Source organism: Cherax quadricarinatus, chromosome 9, assembly GCF_038502225.1.
Source record: "Cherax quadricarinatus isolate ZL_2023a chromosome 9, ASM3850222v1, whole genome shotgun sequence".
In the NCBI taxonomy this organism is placed as follows: domain Eukaryota; kingdom Metazoa; phylum Arthropoda; class Malacostraca; order Decapoda; family Parastacidae; genus Cherax; species Cherax quadricarinatus.
Genome location: NC_091300.1, coordinates 26,887,557 through 26,904,614, shown reverse-complemented (window position 1 = coordinate 26,904,614; position 17,058 = coordinate 26,887,557). Strand labels below are relative to the sequence as shown.

Genomic DNA, 17,058 nt, shown 5'->3' with positions numbered 1-17,058 from the left:
CTGGGGTGGATGAGTGTTAGAACCTCAGTGTTGCCACATTCTGAGTGGTGCATCTCCCCCCCCCCCAAAAAAAAAAAAAGTGGGGCTCAGTGAAGATACGAATGAGCCTCGTTTAGCACGTTTTTATCCTCTTTTAAAGAGCTGTGCAAGAACTCTGGCACCTCTCCCACGTAAGTGCCAACATGATGGGCACTGTGCCTCCTCCCCCACTACTGCTAGAACTGTGTGACAGTCTTGCATGTAGCAGCAGTTTCTGTGAGTGCTGTCACCCTAACATTCTGGACCCCTCGCCTGGTTTCCTTCACTGTTACTCCTGGTGTGACCGTCGGGCTATCACGAGCCAGAACCTCATCCAGTTTCGATCCATGAGGCGAAACGTCGTCCAGGTCTCAATGTGAACTTGTATATTTGCCAATAATAATAAGCCGTGATATCAATAAGTTGCTAATAATACTAATAATTATAATTATGGTTATTACTATAATGAATAGTATTTATAATTTAATCAATGTAATTATTATTATGATTAAGTAATTATAATTTATTAATATTAATATAATTATGACTATTAAATAATATTTATATTTTTAATAATATAATTATGATTATTAAATAATATTTATAATTTTAATAATATAATTATGATTATTAAATAATATTTATAATTTTAATAATATAATTATGATTATTAAATAATATTTATAATTTTAATAATTATAACAGTAATAATTAAATAATTATAATAATCTCTGTATCCCAGGTCTCCATGAGACTGACAGTGGACGGTACACCTGTCTGGCAGAGTCCAGGTCAGGGTCGACGCAGCGGTCAGCCTCCCTGCTGGTGGTGGGGGGCGACGACCCTCAAGCCGCCCGCAGCTTCCGCCGAGCGCCGTCACCCTCCGCCTTGCCTCCGCCGCCCACGCGCCCACGCGTCAGCGGCCTCACCAACACCTCCGTCACGCTGGAGTGGGCGCCGCCCCATGCCGGGGGAGACGTGCCCATTCTTGGGTACATCGTGGAGTCGTACATGTCGACGGGGGAGCCCCGAGGGGGGCAGTGGCGGGTGGTGGCCCGGGGCTTGCCCGCCCCCCGCTTTACCGCCCATCTGGAGGCCGGCCGCCCACAGGTATTCGTGGTGAGAGCGGAGAACTCGCTGGGGGAATCGCCGCCCTCTCCCTGGTCGCAGGTGGTGCTGGTAGGCGGCGGGGGCGGCGAGGGAGGGGCGGCGGTGACAACTAAAGTGGAGCTGCCGCCCACGCTGGTCGGCCGACGACTCAACCTCACCGCCCTCAACACCCTCTCTTCCTCCTCCATGAAGGTCACCTGGCAGGTCAGTATAACACTCCTCATGTCACCTGGCAGGTCAGTATATCACTCGTCACCTGGCAGGTCAGTAAAACATTCTTCATGTCACCTGGCAGGTCAGTATAACACTCTTCATGTCACCTGGCATTTCATCATAACACTGCTCTTGTCACCTGGCAGGTCATCATAACACTACCCATGTCACCTTGTTATAAGGTTATGATGCTCTTGCATTATCTAACTCGAGGCTAAATAATTTTACCTCGTTGTAAGGTGTGCAACTGAGGTAGGGACACTTACTCGTTTTCTTCACCTCTCAAACTCCACAGTAAAAGCCTTGTGTATATTTTAGCCACTATGGCGCTACAAAATATAACACTCGCAAAGGCTCAGGAACTGTTAATAGTGGAAGATTGAGACACTTATGCAACATATGGGAATCTTTATTTAGGAAATGTTTCGCTACACAGTGGCTTCGTCAGTCCAATACACAGCAGAAAGGTGTAAGGGGAAGAGGAGTTTGAGGTAATCAGTCCCTCAGCCTGGAGTCGATGTGTTCAGGCCATCAGTCCTGTAGAATGTGTTGCATAAGTGTCTCAGTCTTCAACTTGTCGGTTTCCAAACCCATTCATCGCAATTGTTAATAGTAAACACCAGCGAACAGTTCTCCCCACGCACCCCGGAGCAGTTCTCTCCACACACCCCGGAGCAGTTCTCTCCACACACCCCGGAGCAGTTCTCTCCACACACCCCGGAGCAGTTCTCTCCACACACCCCGGAGCAGTTCTCCCCACACACCCCGGAGCAGTTCTCCCCACACACCCAGGAGCAGTTCTCCCCACACACCCAGGAGCAGTTCTCCCCACGCACCCCGGAGCAGTTCTCCCCACACACCCCGGAGCAGTTCTCACCACACACCCCGGAGGAGTTCTCCGCACACACCCCGGAGCAGTTCTCCCCACACACCCCGGAGCAGTTCTCCCCACCCACCCCGGAGCAGTTCGCCCCACACACCCCGGAGCAGTTCTCCCCACACACCCCGGAGCAGTTCTCACCACACACCCCGGAGCAGTTCTCACCAAACACCTCGGAGCAGTTCTCACCACACACCCCGGAGCAGTTCTCACCACACACCCCGGAGCAGTTCTCCCCACACACCCCGGAGCAGTTCTCACCACACACCCCGGAGCAGTTCTCACCACACACCCCGGAGCAGTTCTCCCCACACACCCCGGAGCAGTTCTCCCCACACACCCCGGAGCAGTTCTCCCCACACACCCCGGAGCAGTTCTCCCCACACACCCCGGAGCAGTTCTCCCCACACACCCCGGAGCAGTTCTCACCACACACCCCGGAGCAGTTCTCACCAAACACCTCGGAGCAGTTCTCACCACACACCCCGGAGCAGTTCTCACCACACACCCCGGAGCAGTTCTCACCACACACCCCGGAGCAGTTCTCACCACACACCCCGGAGCAGTTCTCACCACACACCCCGGAGCAGTTCTCCCCACACACCCCGGAGCAGTTCTCCCCACACACCCCGGAGCAGTTCTCCCCACACACCCCGGAGCAGTTCTCCCCACACACCCCGGAGCAGTTCTCCCCACACACCCCGGAGCAGTTCTCACCACACACCCCGGAGCAGTTCTCCCCACACACCCCGGAGCAGTTCTCACCACACACCCCGGAGCAGTTCTCACCACACACCCCGGAGCAGTTCTCACCACACACCCCGGAGCAGTTCTCCCCACACACCCCGGAGCAGTTCTCACCACACACCCCGGAGCAGTTCTCACCACACACCCCGGAGCAGTTCTCACCACACACCCCGGAACAGTTCTCCCCACACACCCCGGAGCAGTTCTCCCCACACACCCCGGAGCAGTTCTCCCCACACACCCCGGAGCAGTTCTCCCCACACACCCCGGAGCAGTTCTCCCCACGCACCCCGGATCAGTTCTCCCCACACACCCCGGAGCAGTTCTCACCACACACCCCGGAGCAGTTCTCCCCACACACCCCGGAGCAGTTCTCCCCACACACCCCGGAGCAGTTCTCACCACACACCCCGGAGCAGTTCTCCCCACACACCCCGGAGCAGTTCTCCCCACACACCCCGGAGCCATTCTCACCACCCACCCCGGAGCAGTTCTCCCCAAACACCCCGGAGCAGTTCTCACCACACACCCCGGAGCAGTTCTCACCAAACACCACGGAGCAGTTCTCACCACACACCCCGGAGCAGTTCTCACCACACACCCCGGAGCAGTTCTCACCACACACCCCGGAGCAGTTCTCATCACACACCCCGGAGCAGTTCTCACCACACACCCCGGAGCAGTTCTCTCCACACACCCCGGAGCAGTTCTCCCCACACACCCCGGAGCAGTTCTCCCCACACACCCCGGAGCAGTTCTCCCCACACACCCCGGAGCAGTTCTCACCACACACCCCGGAGCAGTTCTCCCCACACACCCCGGAGCAGTTCTCACCACACACCCCGGAGCAGTTCTCACCACACACCCCGGAGCAGTTCTCACCACAAACCCCGGAGCAGTTCTCACCACACACCCCGGAACAGTTCTCCCCACACACCCCGGAGCAGTTCTCACCACACACCCCGGAGCAGTTCTCCCCACACACCCCGGAGCAGTTCTCCCCACACACCCCGGAGCAGTTCTCCCCACACACCCCGGAGCAGTTCTCCCCACTCACCCCGGAGCAGTTCTCCCCACACACCCCGGAGCAGTTCTCCCCACACACCCCGGAGCAGTTCTCCCCACACACCCCGGAGCAGTTCTCACCACACATCCCGGAGCAGTTCTCCCCACACACCCCGGAGCAGTTCTCTCCACACACCCCGGAGCAGTTCTCACCACACACCCCGGAGCAGTTCTCCCCACACACCCCGGAGCAGTTCTCCCCACACACCCCGGAGCAGTTCTCCCCACACACCCCGGAGCAGTTCTCCCCACACACCCCGGAGCAGTTCTCCCCACACACCCCGGAGCAGTTCTCCCCACACACCCCGGAGCAGTTCTCACCACACGCCCCGGAGCAGTTCTCCCCACACACTCCGGAGCAGTTCTCCCCACACACCCCGGAGCAGTTCTCCCCACACACCCCGGAGCAGTTCTCCCCCACTCACCCCGGAGCAGTTCTCCCCACACACCCCGGAGCAGTTCTCCCCACACACCCCGGAGCAGTTCTCCCCACACACCCCGGAGCAGTTCTCACCACACATCCCGGAGCAGTTCTCCCCACACACCCCGGAGCAGTTCTCTCCACACACCCCGGAGCAGTTCTCACCACACACCCCGGAGCAGTTCTCCCCACACACCCCGGAGCAGTTCTCCCCACACACCCCGGAGCAGTTCTCCCCACACACCCCGGAGCAGTTCTCCCCACACACCCCAGAGCAGTTCTCCCCACACACCCCGGAGCAGTTCTCCCCACACACCCCGGAGCAGTTCTCACCACACACCCCGGAGCAGTTCTCACCACAAACCCCGGAGCAGTTCTCACCACACACCCCGGAACAGTTCTCCCCACACACCCCGGAGCAGTTCTCACCACACACCCCGGAGCAGTTCTCCCCACACACCCCGGAGCAGTTCTCCCAACACACCCCGGAGCAGTTCTCCCCACTCACCCCGGAGCAGTTCTCCCCACACACCCCGGAGCAGTTCTCCCCACACACCCCGGAGCAGTTCTCCCCACACACCCCGGAGCAGTTCTCACCACACATCCCGGAGCAGTTCTCCCCACACACCCCGGAGCAGTTCTCTCCACACACCCCGGAGCAGTTCTCACCACACACCCCGGAGCAGTTCTCCCCACACACCCCGGAGCAGTTCTCCCCACACACCCCGGAGCAGTTCTCCCCACACACCCCGGAGCAGTTATCCCCACACACCCCGGAGCAGTTCTCCCCACACACCCCGGAGCAGTTCTCCCCACACACCCCGGAGCAGTTCTCACCACACACCCCGGAGCAGTTCTCACCACACACCCCAGAGCAGTTCTCACCACACACCCCGGAGCAGTTCTCACCACACACCCCGGAGCAGTTCTCACCACAAACCCCGGAGCAGTTCTCACCACACACCCCGGAACAGTTCTCCCCACACACCCCGGAGCAGTTCTCACCACACACCCCGGAGCAGTTCTCCCCACACACCCCGGAGCAGTTCTCCCCTCACACCCCGGAGCAGTTCTCCCCACACACCCCGGAGCAGTTCTCCCCACTCACCCCGGAGCAGTTCTCCCCACACACCCCGGAGCAGTTCTCCCCACACACCCCGGAGCAGTTCTCCCCACACACCGCGGAGCTGTTCTCACCACACAACCCGGAGCAGTTCTCCCCACACACCCCGGAGCAGTTCTCTCCACACACCCCGGAGCAGTTCTCACCACACACCCCGGAGCAGTTCTCCCCACACACCCCGGAGCAGTTCTCCCCACACACCCCGGAGCAGTTCTCCCCACACACCCCGGAGCAGTTCTCCCCACACACCCCGGAGCAGTTCTCCCCACACACCCCGGAGCAGTTCTCCCCACACACCCCGGAGCAGTTCTCCCCACACACCCAGGAGCAGTTCTCATCACACACCCCGGAGCAGTTCTCACCACACACCCCGGAGCAGTTCTCCCCACACACCCCGGAGCAGTTCTCCTCACACACCCCGGAGCAGTTCTCCCCACACACACCGGATCAGTTCTCCCCAAACACCCCGGAGCAGTTCTCACCACACACCCCGGAGCAGTTCTCCCCACACACCCCGGAGCAGTTCTCCCCACACACCCCGGAGCAGTTCTCACCACGCTCCCCGGAGCAGTTCTCCCCACACACCCCGGAGCAGTTCTCCCCACACACCCCGGAGCAGTTCTCACCACACACCCCGGAGCACTTCTCACCACACACCCCGGAGCAGTTCTCCCCACACACCCCGGAGCAGTTCTCCCCACACACCCCGGAGCAGTTCTCCCCAAACACCCCGGAGCAGATCTCACCACACACCCCGGAGCAGTTCTCACCACACACCCCGGAGCAGTTCTCACCACGCACCCCGGAGCAGTTCTCACCACACACCCCGGAGCAGTTCTCCCCACACACCCCGGAGCAGTTCTCACCACACACCCCGGAGCAGTTCTCACCACGCACCCCGGAGCAGTTCTCCCCACACACCCTGGAGCAGTTCTCACCACACACCCCGGAGCAGTTCTCCCCACACACCCCGGAGCAGTTCTCCCCACACCCCCCGGAGCAGGTCTCACCACACACCCCGGAGCAGTTCTCCCCACACACCCCGGAGCAGTTCTCCCCACACACCCCGGAGCAGTTCTCCCCACACACCCCGGAGCAGTTCTCACCACACACCCCGGAGCAGTTCTCACCACGCACCCCGGAGCAGTTCTCCCCACACACCCTGGAGCAGTTCTCACCACACACCCCGGAGCAGTTCTCCCCACACACCCCAAAGCAGTTCTCACCACACACCCCGGAACAGTTCTCCCCACACACCCAGGAGCAGTTCTCCCCACACACCCCGGAGCAGTTCTCCCCACACACCCCGGAGCAGTTCTCCACACACACCCCGGAGCAGTTCTCACCACACACCCCGGAGCAGTTCTCACCACGCACCGCGGAGCAGTTCTCCCCACACACCCTGGAGCAGTTCTCACCACACACCCCGGAGCAGTTCTCCCCACACAACCCGGAGCAGTTCTCACCACACACCCCGGAGCAGTTCTCCCCACACACCCCGGAGCAGTTCTCCCCACACACCCCGCAGCAGTTCTCACCACACACCCCGGAGCAGTTCTCACCACACACCCAGGAGCAGTTCTCCCCACGCACCCCGGAGCAGTTCTCACCACACACCCCGGAGCAGTTCTCACCACACACCCAGGAGCAGTTCTCCCCACGCACCAGGGACCAGTTCTCCCCACACACCCAGGAGCAGTTCTCACCACACATCCCGGAGCAGTTCTCCCCACACACCCAGGAGCAGTTCCCCCCACGCACCCCGGAGCAGTTCTCCCCACACACCCCGGAGCAGTTTTCCCCACACACCCCGGAGCAGTTCTCCCCACACACCCAGGAGCAGTTCTCCCCACACACCCCGGAGCAGTTCTCCCCACACACCCCGGAGCAGTTCTCCCCACACACCCCGGAGCAGTTCTCCCCACACACCCCGGAGCAGTTCTCCCCACACACCCCGGAGCAGTTCTCCCCACACACCCCGGAGCAGTTCTCACCACACACCCAGGAGCAGTTCTCCCCACGCACCCCGGAGCAGTTCTCCCCACACACCCAGGAGCAGTTCTCACCACACACCCAGGAGCAGTTCTCCCCACACACCCCGGAGCAGTTCTCCCCACACACCCAGGAGCAGTTCTCCCCACTCACCCCGGAGCAGTTCTCCCCACACACCCCGGAGCAGTTCTCCCCACACACCCCGGAGCAGTTCTCCCCACACACCCCGGAGCAGTTCTCCCCACACCCCCCGGATCAGTTCTTCCCACCCACCCCGGAGCAGTTCTCCCCACACACCCCGGAGCAGTTGTCCCCACACACCCCGGAGCAGTTCTCCCCACACACCCCGGAGCAGTTCTCCCCACACACCCCGGAGCAGTTCTAACCACACACCCAGGAGCAGTTCTCCCCACACACCCCGGAGCAGTTCTCCCCACACACCCAGGAGCAGTTCTCCCCACTCACCCCGGAGCAGTTCTCCCCACACACCCCGGAGCAGTTCTCCCCACACACCCCGGAGCTGTTCTCCCCACACACCCAGGAGCAGTTCTCACCACACACCCCGGAGCAGTTCTCCCCACACACCCCGGAGCAGTTCTCCCCACACACCCCGGAGCAGTTCTCCCCCACACACCCCGGAGCAGTTCTCACCACACATCCCGGAGCAGTTCTCCACACACACCCCGGAGCAGTTCTCTCCACACACCCCGGAGCAGTTCTCACCACACACCCCGGAGCAGTTCTCCCCACACACCCCGGAGCAGTTCTCCCCACACACCCCGGAGCAGTTCTCCCCACACACCCCGGAGCAGTTCTCCCCACACACCCCGGAGCAGTTCTCCCCACACACCCCGGAGCAGTTCTCCCCACACACCCCGGAGCAGTTCTCCCCACACACCCAGGAGCAGTTCTCATCACACACCCCGGAGCAGTTCTCACCACACACCCCGGAGCAGTTCTCCCCACACACCCCGGAGCAGTTCTCCTCACACACCCCGGAGCAGTTCTCCCCACACACACCGGAGCAGTTCTCCCCAAACACCCCGGAGCAGTTCTCACCACACACCCCGGAGCAGTTCTCCCCACACACCCCGGAGCAGTTCTCACCACACACCCCGGAGCAGTTCTCCCCACGCTCCCCGGAGCAGTTCTCCCCACACACCCCGGAGCAGTTCTCCCCACACACCCCGGAGCAGTTCTCCCCACACACCCCGGAGCACTTCTCACCACACACCCCGGAGCAGTTCTCCCCACACACCCCGGAGCAGTTCTCCCCACACACCCCGGAGCAGTTCTCCCCAAACACCCCGGAGCAGTTCTCACCACACACCCCGGAGCAGTTCTCACCACACACCCCGGAGCAGTTCTCACCACGCACCCCGGAGCAGTTCTCACCACACACCCCGGAGCAGTTCTCCCCACACACCCCGGAGCAGTTCTCACCACACACCCCGGAGCAGTTCTCCCCACACACCCCGGAGCAGTTCTCACCACACACCCCGGAGCAGTTCTCACCACACACCCAGGAGCAGTTGTCCCCACGCACCCCGGAGCAGTTCTCCCCACACACCCAGGAGCAGTTCTCACCACACACCCAGGAGCAGTTCTCCCCCACACCCCGGAGCAGTTCTCCCCACACACCCAGGAGCAGTTCTCCCCACTCACCCCGGAGCAGTTCTCCCCACACACCCCGGAGCAGTTCTCCCCACACACCCCGGAGCAGTTCTCCCCACACACCCCGGAGCAGTTCTCCCCACACACCCCGGAGCAGTTCTCCCCACACACCCCGGAGCAGTTCTCCCCACACACCCCGGAGCAGTTCTCCCCACACACCCCGGAGCAGTTCTCCCCACACACCCCGGAGCAGTTCTCCCCACACACCCCGGAGCAGTTCTAACCACACACCCAGGAGCAGTTCTCCCCACACACCCCGGAGCAGTTCTCCCCACACACCCAGGAGCAGTTCTCCCCACTCACCCCGGAGCAGTTCTCCCCACACACCCCGGAGCAGTTCTCCCCACACACCCCGGAGCAGTTCTCCCCACACACCCCGGAGCAGTTCTCCCCACTCACCCCGGAGCAGTTCTCCCCACACACCCCGGAGCAGTTCTCCCCACACACCCCGGAGCAGTTCTCCCCACACACCCCGGAGCAGTTCTCACCACACATCCCGGAGCAGTTCTCCCCACACACCCCGGAGCAGTTCTCTCCACACACCCCGGAGCAGTTCTCACCACACACCCCGGAGCAGTTCTCCCCACACACCCCGGAGCAGTTCTCCCCACACACCCCGGAGCAGTTCTCCCCACACACCCCGGAGCAGTTCTCCCCACACACCCCGGAGCAGTTCTCCCCACACACCCCGGAGCAGTTCTCCCCACACACCCCGGAGCAGTTCTCCCCACACACCCAGGAGCAGTTCTCATCACACACCCCGGAGCAGTTCTCACCACACACCCCGGAGCAGTTCTCCCCACACACCCCGGAGCAGTTCTCCTCACACACCCCGGAGCAGTTCTCCCCACACACACCGGAGCAGTTCTCCCCAAACACCCCGGAGCAGTTCTCACCACACACCCCGGAGCAGTTCTCCCCACACACCCCGGAGCAGTTCTCACCACACACCCCGGAGCAGTTCTCACCACGCTCCCCGGAGCAGTTCTCCCCCACACACCCCGGAGCAGTTCTCCCCACACACCCCGGAGCAGTTCTCCCCACACACCCCGGAGCACTTCTCACCACACACCCCGGAGCAGTTCTCCCCACACACCCCGGAGCAGTTCTCCCCACACACCCCGGAGCAGTTCTCCCCAAACACCCCGGAGCAGTTCTCACCACACACCCCGGAGCAGTTCTCACCACACACCCCGGAGCAGTTCTCACCACACACCCAGGAGCAGTTCTCCCCACGCACCCCGGAGCAGTTCTCCCCACACACCCCGGAGCAGTTCTCACCACACACCCAGGAGCAGTTCTCACCACGCACCCCGGAGCAGTTCTCACCACACACCCCGGAGCAGTTCTCACCACACACCCCGGAGCAGTTCTCCCCACACACCCCGGAGTAGTTCTCACCACACACCCCGGAGCAGTTCTCACCACGCACCCCGGAGCAGTTCTCCCCACACACCCTGGAGCAGTTCTCACCACACACCCCGGAGCAGTTCTCCCCACACACCCCGGAGCAGTTCTCCCCACACACCCCGGAGCAGTTCTCACCACACACCCCGGAGCAGTTCTCCCCACACACCCCGGAGCAGTTCTCCCCACACACCCCGGAGCAGTTCTCCCCACACACCCCGGAGCAGTTCTCACCACACACCCCGGAGCAGTTCTCACCACGCACCCCGGAGCAGTTCTCCCCACACACCCTGGAGCAGTTCTCACCACACACCCCGGAGCAGTTCTCCCCACACACCCCAAAGCAGTTCTCACCACACACCCCGGAACAGTTCTCCCCACACACCCAGGAGCAGTTCTCCCCACACACCCCGGAGCAGTTCTCCCCACACACCCCGGAGCAGTTCTCCACACACACCCCGGAGCAGTTCTCACCACACACCCCGGAGCAGTTCTCACCACGCACCGCGGAGCAGTTCTCCCCACACACCCTGGAGCAGTTCTCACCACACACCCCGGAGCAGTTCTCCCCACACAACCCGGAGCAGTTCTCACCACACACCCCGGAGCAGTTCTCCCCACACACCCCGGAGCAGTTCTCCCCACACACCCCGGAGCAGTTCTCACCACACACCCCGGAGCAGTTCTCACCACACACCCAGGAGCAGTTCTCCCCACGCACCCCGGAGCAGTTCTCACCACACACCCCGGAGCAGTTCTCACCACACACCCAGGAGCAGTTCTCCCCACGCACCAGGGACCAGTTCTCCCCACACACCCAGGAGCAGTTCTCACCACACATCCCGGAGCAGTTCTCCCCACACACCCAGGAGCAGTTCCCCCCACGCACCCCGGAGCAGTTCTCCCCACACACCCCGGAGCAGTTTTCCCCACACACCCCGGAGCAGTTCTCCCCACACACCCAGGAGCAGTTCTCCCCACACACCCCGGAGCAGTTCTCACCACACACCCCGGAGCAGTTCTCCCCACACACCCCGGAGTAGTTCTCACCACACACCCCGGAGCAGTTCTCACCACGCACCCCGGAGCAGTTCTCCCCACACACCCTGGAGCAGTTCTCACCACACACCCCGGAGCAGTTCTCCCCACACACCCCGGAGCAGTTCTCCCCACACACCCCGGAGCAGTTCTCACCACACACCCCGGAGCAGTTCTCCCCACACACCCCGGAGCAGTTCTCCCCACACACCCCGGAGCAGTTCTCCCCACACACCCCGGAGCAGTTCTCACCACACACCCCGGAGCAGTTCTCACCACGCACCCCGGAGCAGTTCTCCCCACACACCCTGGAGCAGTTCTCACCACACACCCCGGAGCAGTTCTCCCCACACACCCCAAAGCAGTTCTCACCACACACCCCGGAACAGTTCTCCCCACACACCCAGGAGCAGTTCTCCCCACACACCCCGGAGCAGTTCTCCCCACACACCCCGGAGCAGTTCTCCACACACACCCCGGCGCAGTTCTCACCACACACCCCGGAGCAGTTCTCACCACGCACCGCGGAGCAGTTCTCCCCACACACCCTGGAGCAGTTCTCACCACACACCCCGGAGCAGTTCTCCCCACACAACCCGGAGCAGTTCTCACCACACACCCCGGAGCAGTTCTCCCCACACACCCCGGAGCAGTTCTCCCCACACACCCCGGAGCAGTTCTCACCACACACCCCGGAGCAGTTCTCACCACACACCCAGGAGCAGTTCTCCCCACGCACCCCGGAGCAGTTCTCACCACACACCCCGGAGCAGTTCTCACCACACACCCAGGAGCAGTTCTCCCCACGCACCAGGGACCAGTTCTCCCCACACACCCAGGAGCAGTTCTCACCACACATCCCGGAGCAGTTCTCCCCCACACACCCAGGAGCAGTTCCCCCCACGCACCCCGGAGCAGTTCTCCCCACACACCCCGGAGCAGTTTTCCCCACACACCCCGGAGCAGTTCTCCCCACACACCCAGGAGCAGTTCTCCCCACACACCCCGGAGCAGTTCTCCCCACACACCCCGGAGCAGTTCTCCCCACACACCCCGGAGCAGTTCTCCCCACACACCCCGGAGCAGTTCTCCCCACACACCCCGGAGCAGTTCTCCCCACACACCCCGGAGCAGTTCTCACCACACACCCAGGAGCAGTTCTCCCCACGCACCCCGGAGCAGTTCTCCCCACACACCCAGGAGCAGTTCTCACCACACACCCAGGAGCAGTTCTCCCCACACACCCCGGAGCAGTTCTCCCCACACACCCAGGAGCAGTTCTCCCCACTCACCCCGGAGCAGTTCTCCCCACACACCCCGGAGCAGTTCTCCCCACACACCCCGGAGCAGTTCTCCCCACACACCCCGGAGCAGTTCTCCCCACACACCCCGGAGCAGTTCTCCCCACACACCCCGGAGCAGTTCTCCCCACACACCCCGGAGCAGTTCTCCCCACACACCCCGGAGCAGTTCTCCCCACACACCCCGGAGCAGTTCTCCCCACACACCCCGGAGCAGTTCTAACCACACACCCAGGAGCAGTTCTCCCCACACACCCCGGAGCAGTTCTCCCCACACACCCAGGAGCAGTTCTCCCCACTCACCCCGGAGCAGTTCTCCCCACACACCCCGGAGCAGTTCTCCCCACACACCCCGGAGCAGTTCTCCCCACACACCCCGGAGCAGTTCTCCCCACACACCCCGGAGCAGTTCTCCCCACACACCCCGGAGCAGTTCTCCCCACACAACCCGGAGCAGTTCTCCCCACACACCCCGGAGCAGTTCTCCCCACACACCCTGGAGCAGTTCTCCCCACACACCCCGGAGCAGTTCTCCCCACACACCCTGGAGCAGTTCTCCCCACACACCCCGGAGCAGTTCTCCCCACACACCCCGGAGCAGTATAATTTCCTTCGTTTTGTTGCCGCCGACTTCGTTACTTCAGGTACTAATGAAACACTCCTTGAGAGACAAGTGTTCTGAAGACGGGACCAAGTGTTGTAGTGTTTAGCACTGTCTGCCACACAGTTCATCGGCAGTATCTCACTCATCACCAGTTTATCACTGCTATTATGCCAGACGCCCAGGAAATCAAGACCTCTTTTTCCCAATTTTTAGTGCCACTAACAAAAATCTCCAAAAGCGAGATTCTATCTGCATATTGAGCTCTCGGCAGCTCGTCTAGGAGATTGGAGCCCAGGGATCCAGGAGGAGCCTTATCACCACCTTTCTCTTCTGCAACTGGCCTAAGACCGGGCGGTCATTACCGAATGGAGGCTCGAGTCTCTGTCTCTGTTTTTTCTGACTGATTCATGCGGATTTAACGCATCACAATGAAATTAATAACCCACACAAGTATGTTGTAGCTGGTTCAAGAGGGCGATGCATCACTACTGGTGAAAGGAGTAACGAGTCTTCATCACTACTGAATGACACGCAAGGGTTTAGCGTATTACCAATAATAATAATTCACCTTGGTCTCCTACAGCTGGATTGGTAGCGCACTCAGCTTGCATACTGAGTCTCCTTGGTTCGATCCCCAGCACGGGTAGAAACGCTGGGCATATTTCCTCACAGCTGCTGCTCCCGGTTCACCTAGCAGTAAGTAGGTACCTGGGTCTTATCCGACTGTTGTGGGTGGCATACCAGGGAAGTGTGGTAGATAGGGCTGGGCTTTGAAATGAGCTGAGGTAGGATAACAGCTCTTGGCCTGTAAAACTGATGTAATAAAAGGAAAGCGAGAGACAAAAAATGAAAGAAAACCCTCATCACCTTGGTCCCCTGCAACCAAGATGATGTAAACAGAATTGTTAAGAAAAAACAAGAGTCTTGAGACTTGCGCAACGAGGCCGCGAACACTGGGACACTCAGCCAGGTAATGACTTGTGAAATGGTGGCTGGGAAATGAGGTTGGGGTGAACACTGACGGGTGAGGGGAAATGAGGTTAGGGTCATCGTTGACGTTTGAGGGGAAATAGGGTTGGGGTGAAAATTGACGTTTGAAGCAAATGAGGTTGAGGGTGATCGCTGACAAGGAAAATAAGGTTTGGGGTGATCGGTAACGAGAAAAATGAGGTTGGATGTAATCGCTAACGAGGAAAATGAGGCTAGGTGTGATCGCTGACTAGGAAAATGAAGTTCAGGGTGATCGCTGACGTTTGAGATAAGATTGGGAAGAGCTCTGACGTTAAGTTTGGGTTTAGGGGCTCAAAGCTGACTTTCTGAAGACAGCAAGTGACGCTTTCTGAAGAACGTATTAGTACAAATAATAATAATAATAAAAGAGAGTGGCAATGTTTTTTTTATTTATTTATTTATTAACACACTGGCCGATTCCCACCAAGGCAGGGTGGCTCGAAAAAGAAAAACTTTCACCATCATTCACTCCATCACTGTCTTGCCAGAAGGGTGCCCTACACCACAGTTTTTAAACTGCAACATTAACACCCCTCCTTCAGAGTGCAGGCACTGTACTTCCCATCTCCAGGACTCAAGTCCGGCCTGCCGGTTTCCCTGAACCCCTTCATAAATGTTACTTTGCTCACACTCCAACAGCACGTCAAGTATTAAAAACCATTTGTCTCCATTCACTCCTATCAAACACGCTCATGCATGCCTGCTGGAAGTCCAAGCCCCTCGCAAAAAAAAACCTCCTTTACTCCCTCCCTCCAACCTTTCCTAGGCCGACCCCTACCCCGCCTTCCTTCCACTACAGACTGATACACTCTTGAAGTCATTCTGTTTCTCTCCATTCTCTCTACATGTCCGAACCACCTCAACAACCATTCCTTAGCCCTCTGGACAACAGTTTTGGTAATCCCGCACCTCCTCCTAACTTCCAAACTACGAATTCTCTGCATTATATTCACACCACACATTGCCCTCAGACATGACATCTCCACTGCCTCCAGCCTTCTCCTCACTGCAACATTCATCACCCATGCTTCACACCCATATAAGAGCGTTGGTAAAACTATACTCTCATACATTCCCCTCTTTGCCTCCAAGGACAAAGTTCTTTGTCTCCACAGACTCCTAAGTGCACCACTCACCCTTTTCCCTTCATCAATTCTATGATTCACCTCATCTTTCATAGACCAATCTGCTGACACGTCCACTCCCAAATATCTGAATACATTCACCTCCTCCATACTCTCTCCTTCCAATCTGATATCCAATCTTTCATCACCTAATCTTTTAGTTATCCTCATAACCTTACTCTTTCCTGTATTCACTTTTAATTTTCTTCTTTTGCATACCCTACCAAATTCATCCACCAATCTCTGCAACTTCTCTTCAGAATCTCCCAAGAGCACAGTGTCATCAGCAAAGAGCAACTGTGACAACTCCCACTTTATGTGTGATTCTTAATCTTTTAACTCCACGCCTCTTACCAAGACCCTCGCATTTACTTCTCTTACAACCCCATCTATAAATATATTAAACAACCACTGTGACATCACACATCCTTGTCTAAGGCCTACTTTTACTGGGAAATAATTTCCCTCTTTCCTACATACTCTAACTTGAGCCTCACTATCCTCGTAAAAACTCTTCACTGCTTTCAGTAACCTACCTCCTACACCATACACCTGCAACATCTGCAACATTGCCCCCCTATCCACCCTGTCATACGCCTTTTCCAAATCCATAAATGCCACAAAAACCTCTTTAGCCTTATCTAAATACTGTTCACTTATATGTTTCACTGCAAACACCTGGTCCACACACCCCCTACCTTTCCTAAAGCCTCCTTGTTCATCTGCTATCCTGTTGTCCGTCTTACTCTTAATTCTTTCAATAATAACTCTACCATACACTTTACCAGGTATACTCAACAGACTTATCCCCCTATAATTTTTGCACTCTCTTTTGTCCCCTTTGCCTTTATACAAAGGAACTATGCATGCTCTCTGCCAATCCCTAGGTACCTTACCCTCTTCCATACATTTATTAAATAATTGCCCCAACCACTCCAAAACTATATCCCCACCTGCTTTTAACATTTCTATCTTTATCCCATCAATCCCGGCTGCCTTACCCCCTTTCATTTTACCTACTGCCTCACGAACTTCCCCCACACTCACAACTGGCTCTTCCTCACTCCTACAAGATGTTATTCCTCCTTGCTCTGTACACGAAATCACAGCTTCCCTATCTTCATCAACATTTAACAATTCCTCAAAATATTCCCTCCATCTTCCCAATACCTCTAACTCTCCATTTAATAACTCTCCTCTCCTATTTTTAACTGACAAATCCATTTGTTCTCTAGGCTTTCTTAACTTGTTAATCTCACTCCAAAACTTTTTCTTATTTTCAAGAAAATTTGTTGAAAATAAGAAATGTATGGAATGTTTGGAAGAAATT

At 58.2% G+C, this 17,058-nt stretch overlaps 1 protein-coding gene across 3 annotated transcripts in view; it reads left to right on the top strand.

Annotated features, from left to right (window-relative positions):
- The window catches only part of LOC128685942 (protein sax-3-like), a 1,098,442-nt gene that overhangs the window by 808,698 nt on the left and 272,686 nt on the right, over positions 1-17,058 (top strand). For all 3 annotated transcript variants that reach the window (XM_070083369.1, XM_070083370.1, XM_070083368.1), the window contains exon 8: positions 761-1,332. In XM_070083369.1, the coding sequence (XP_069939470.1) occupies positions 761-1,332 (572 nt within the window). The remainder of the gene's footprint in view (positions 1-760; positions 1,333-17,058) is intronic.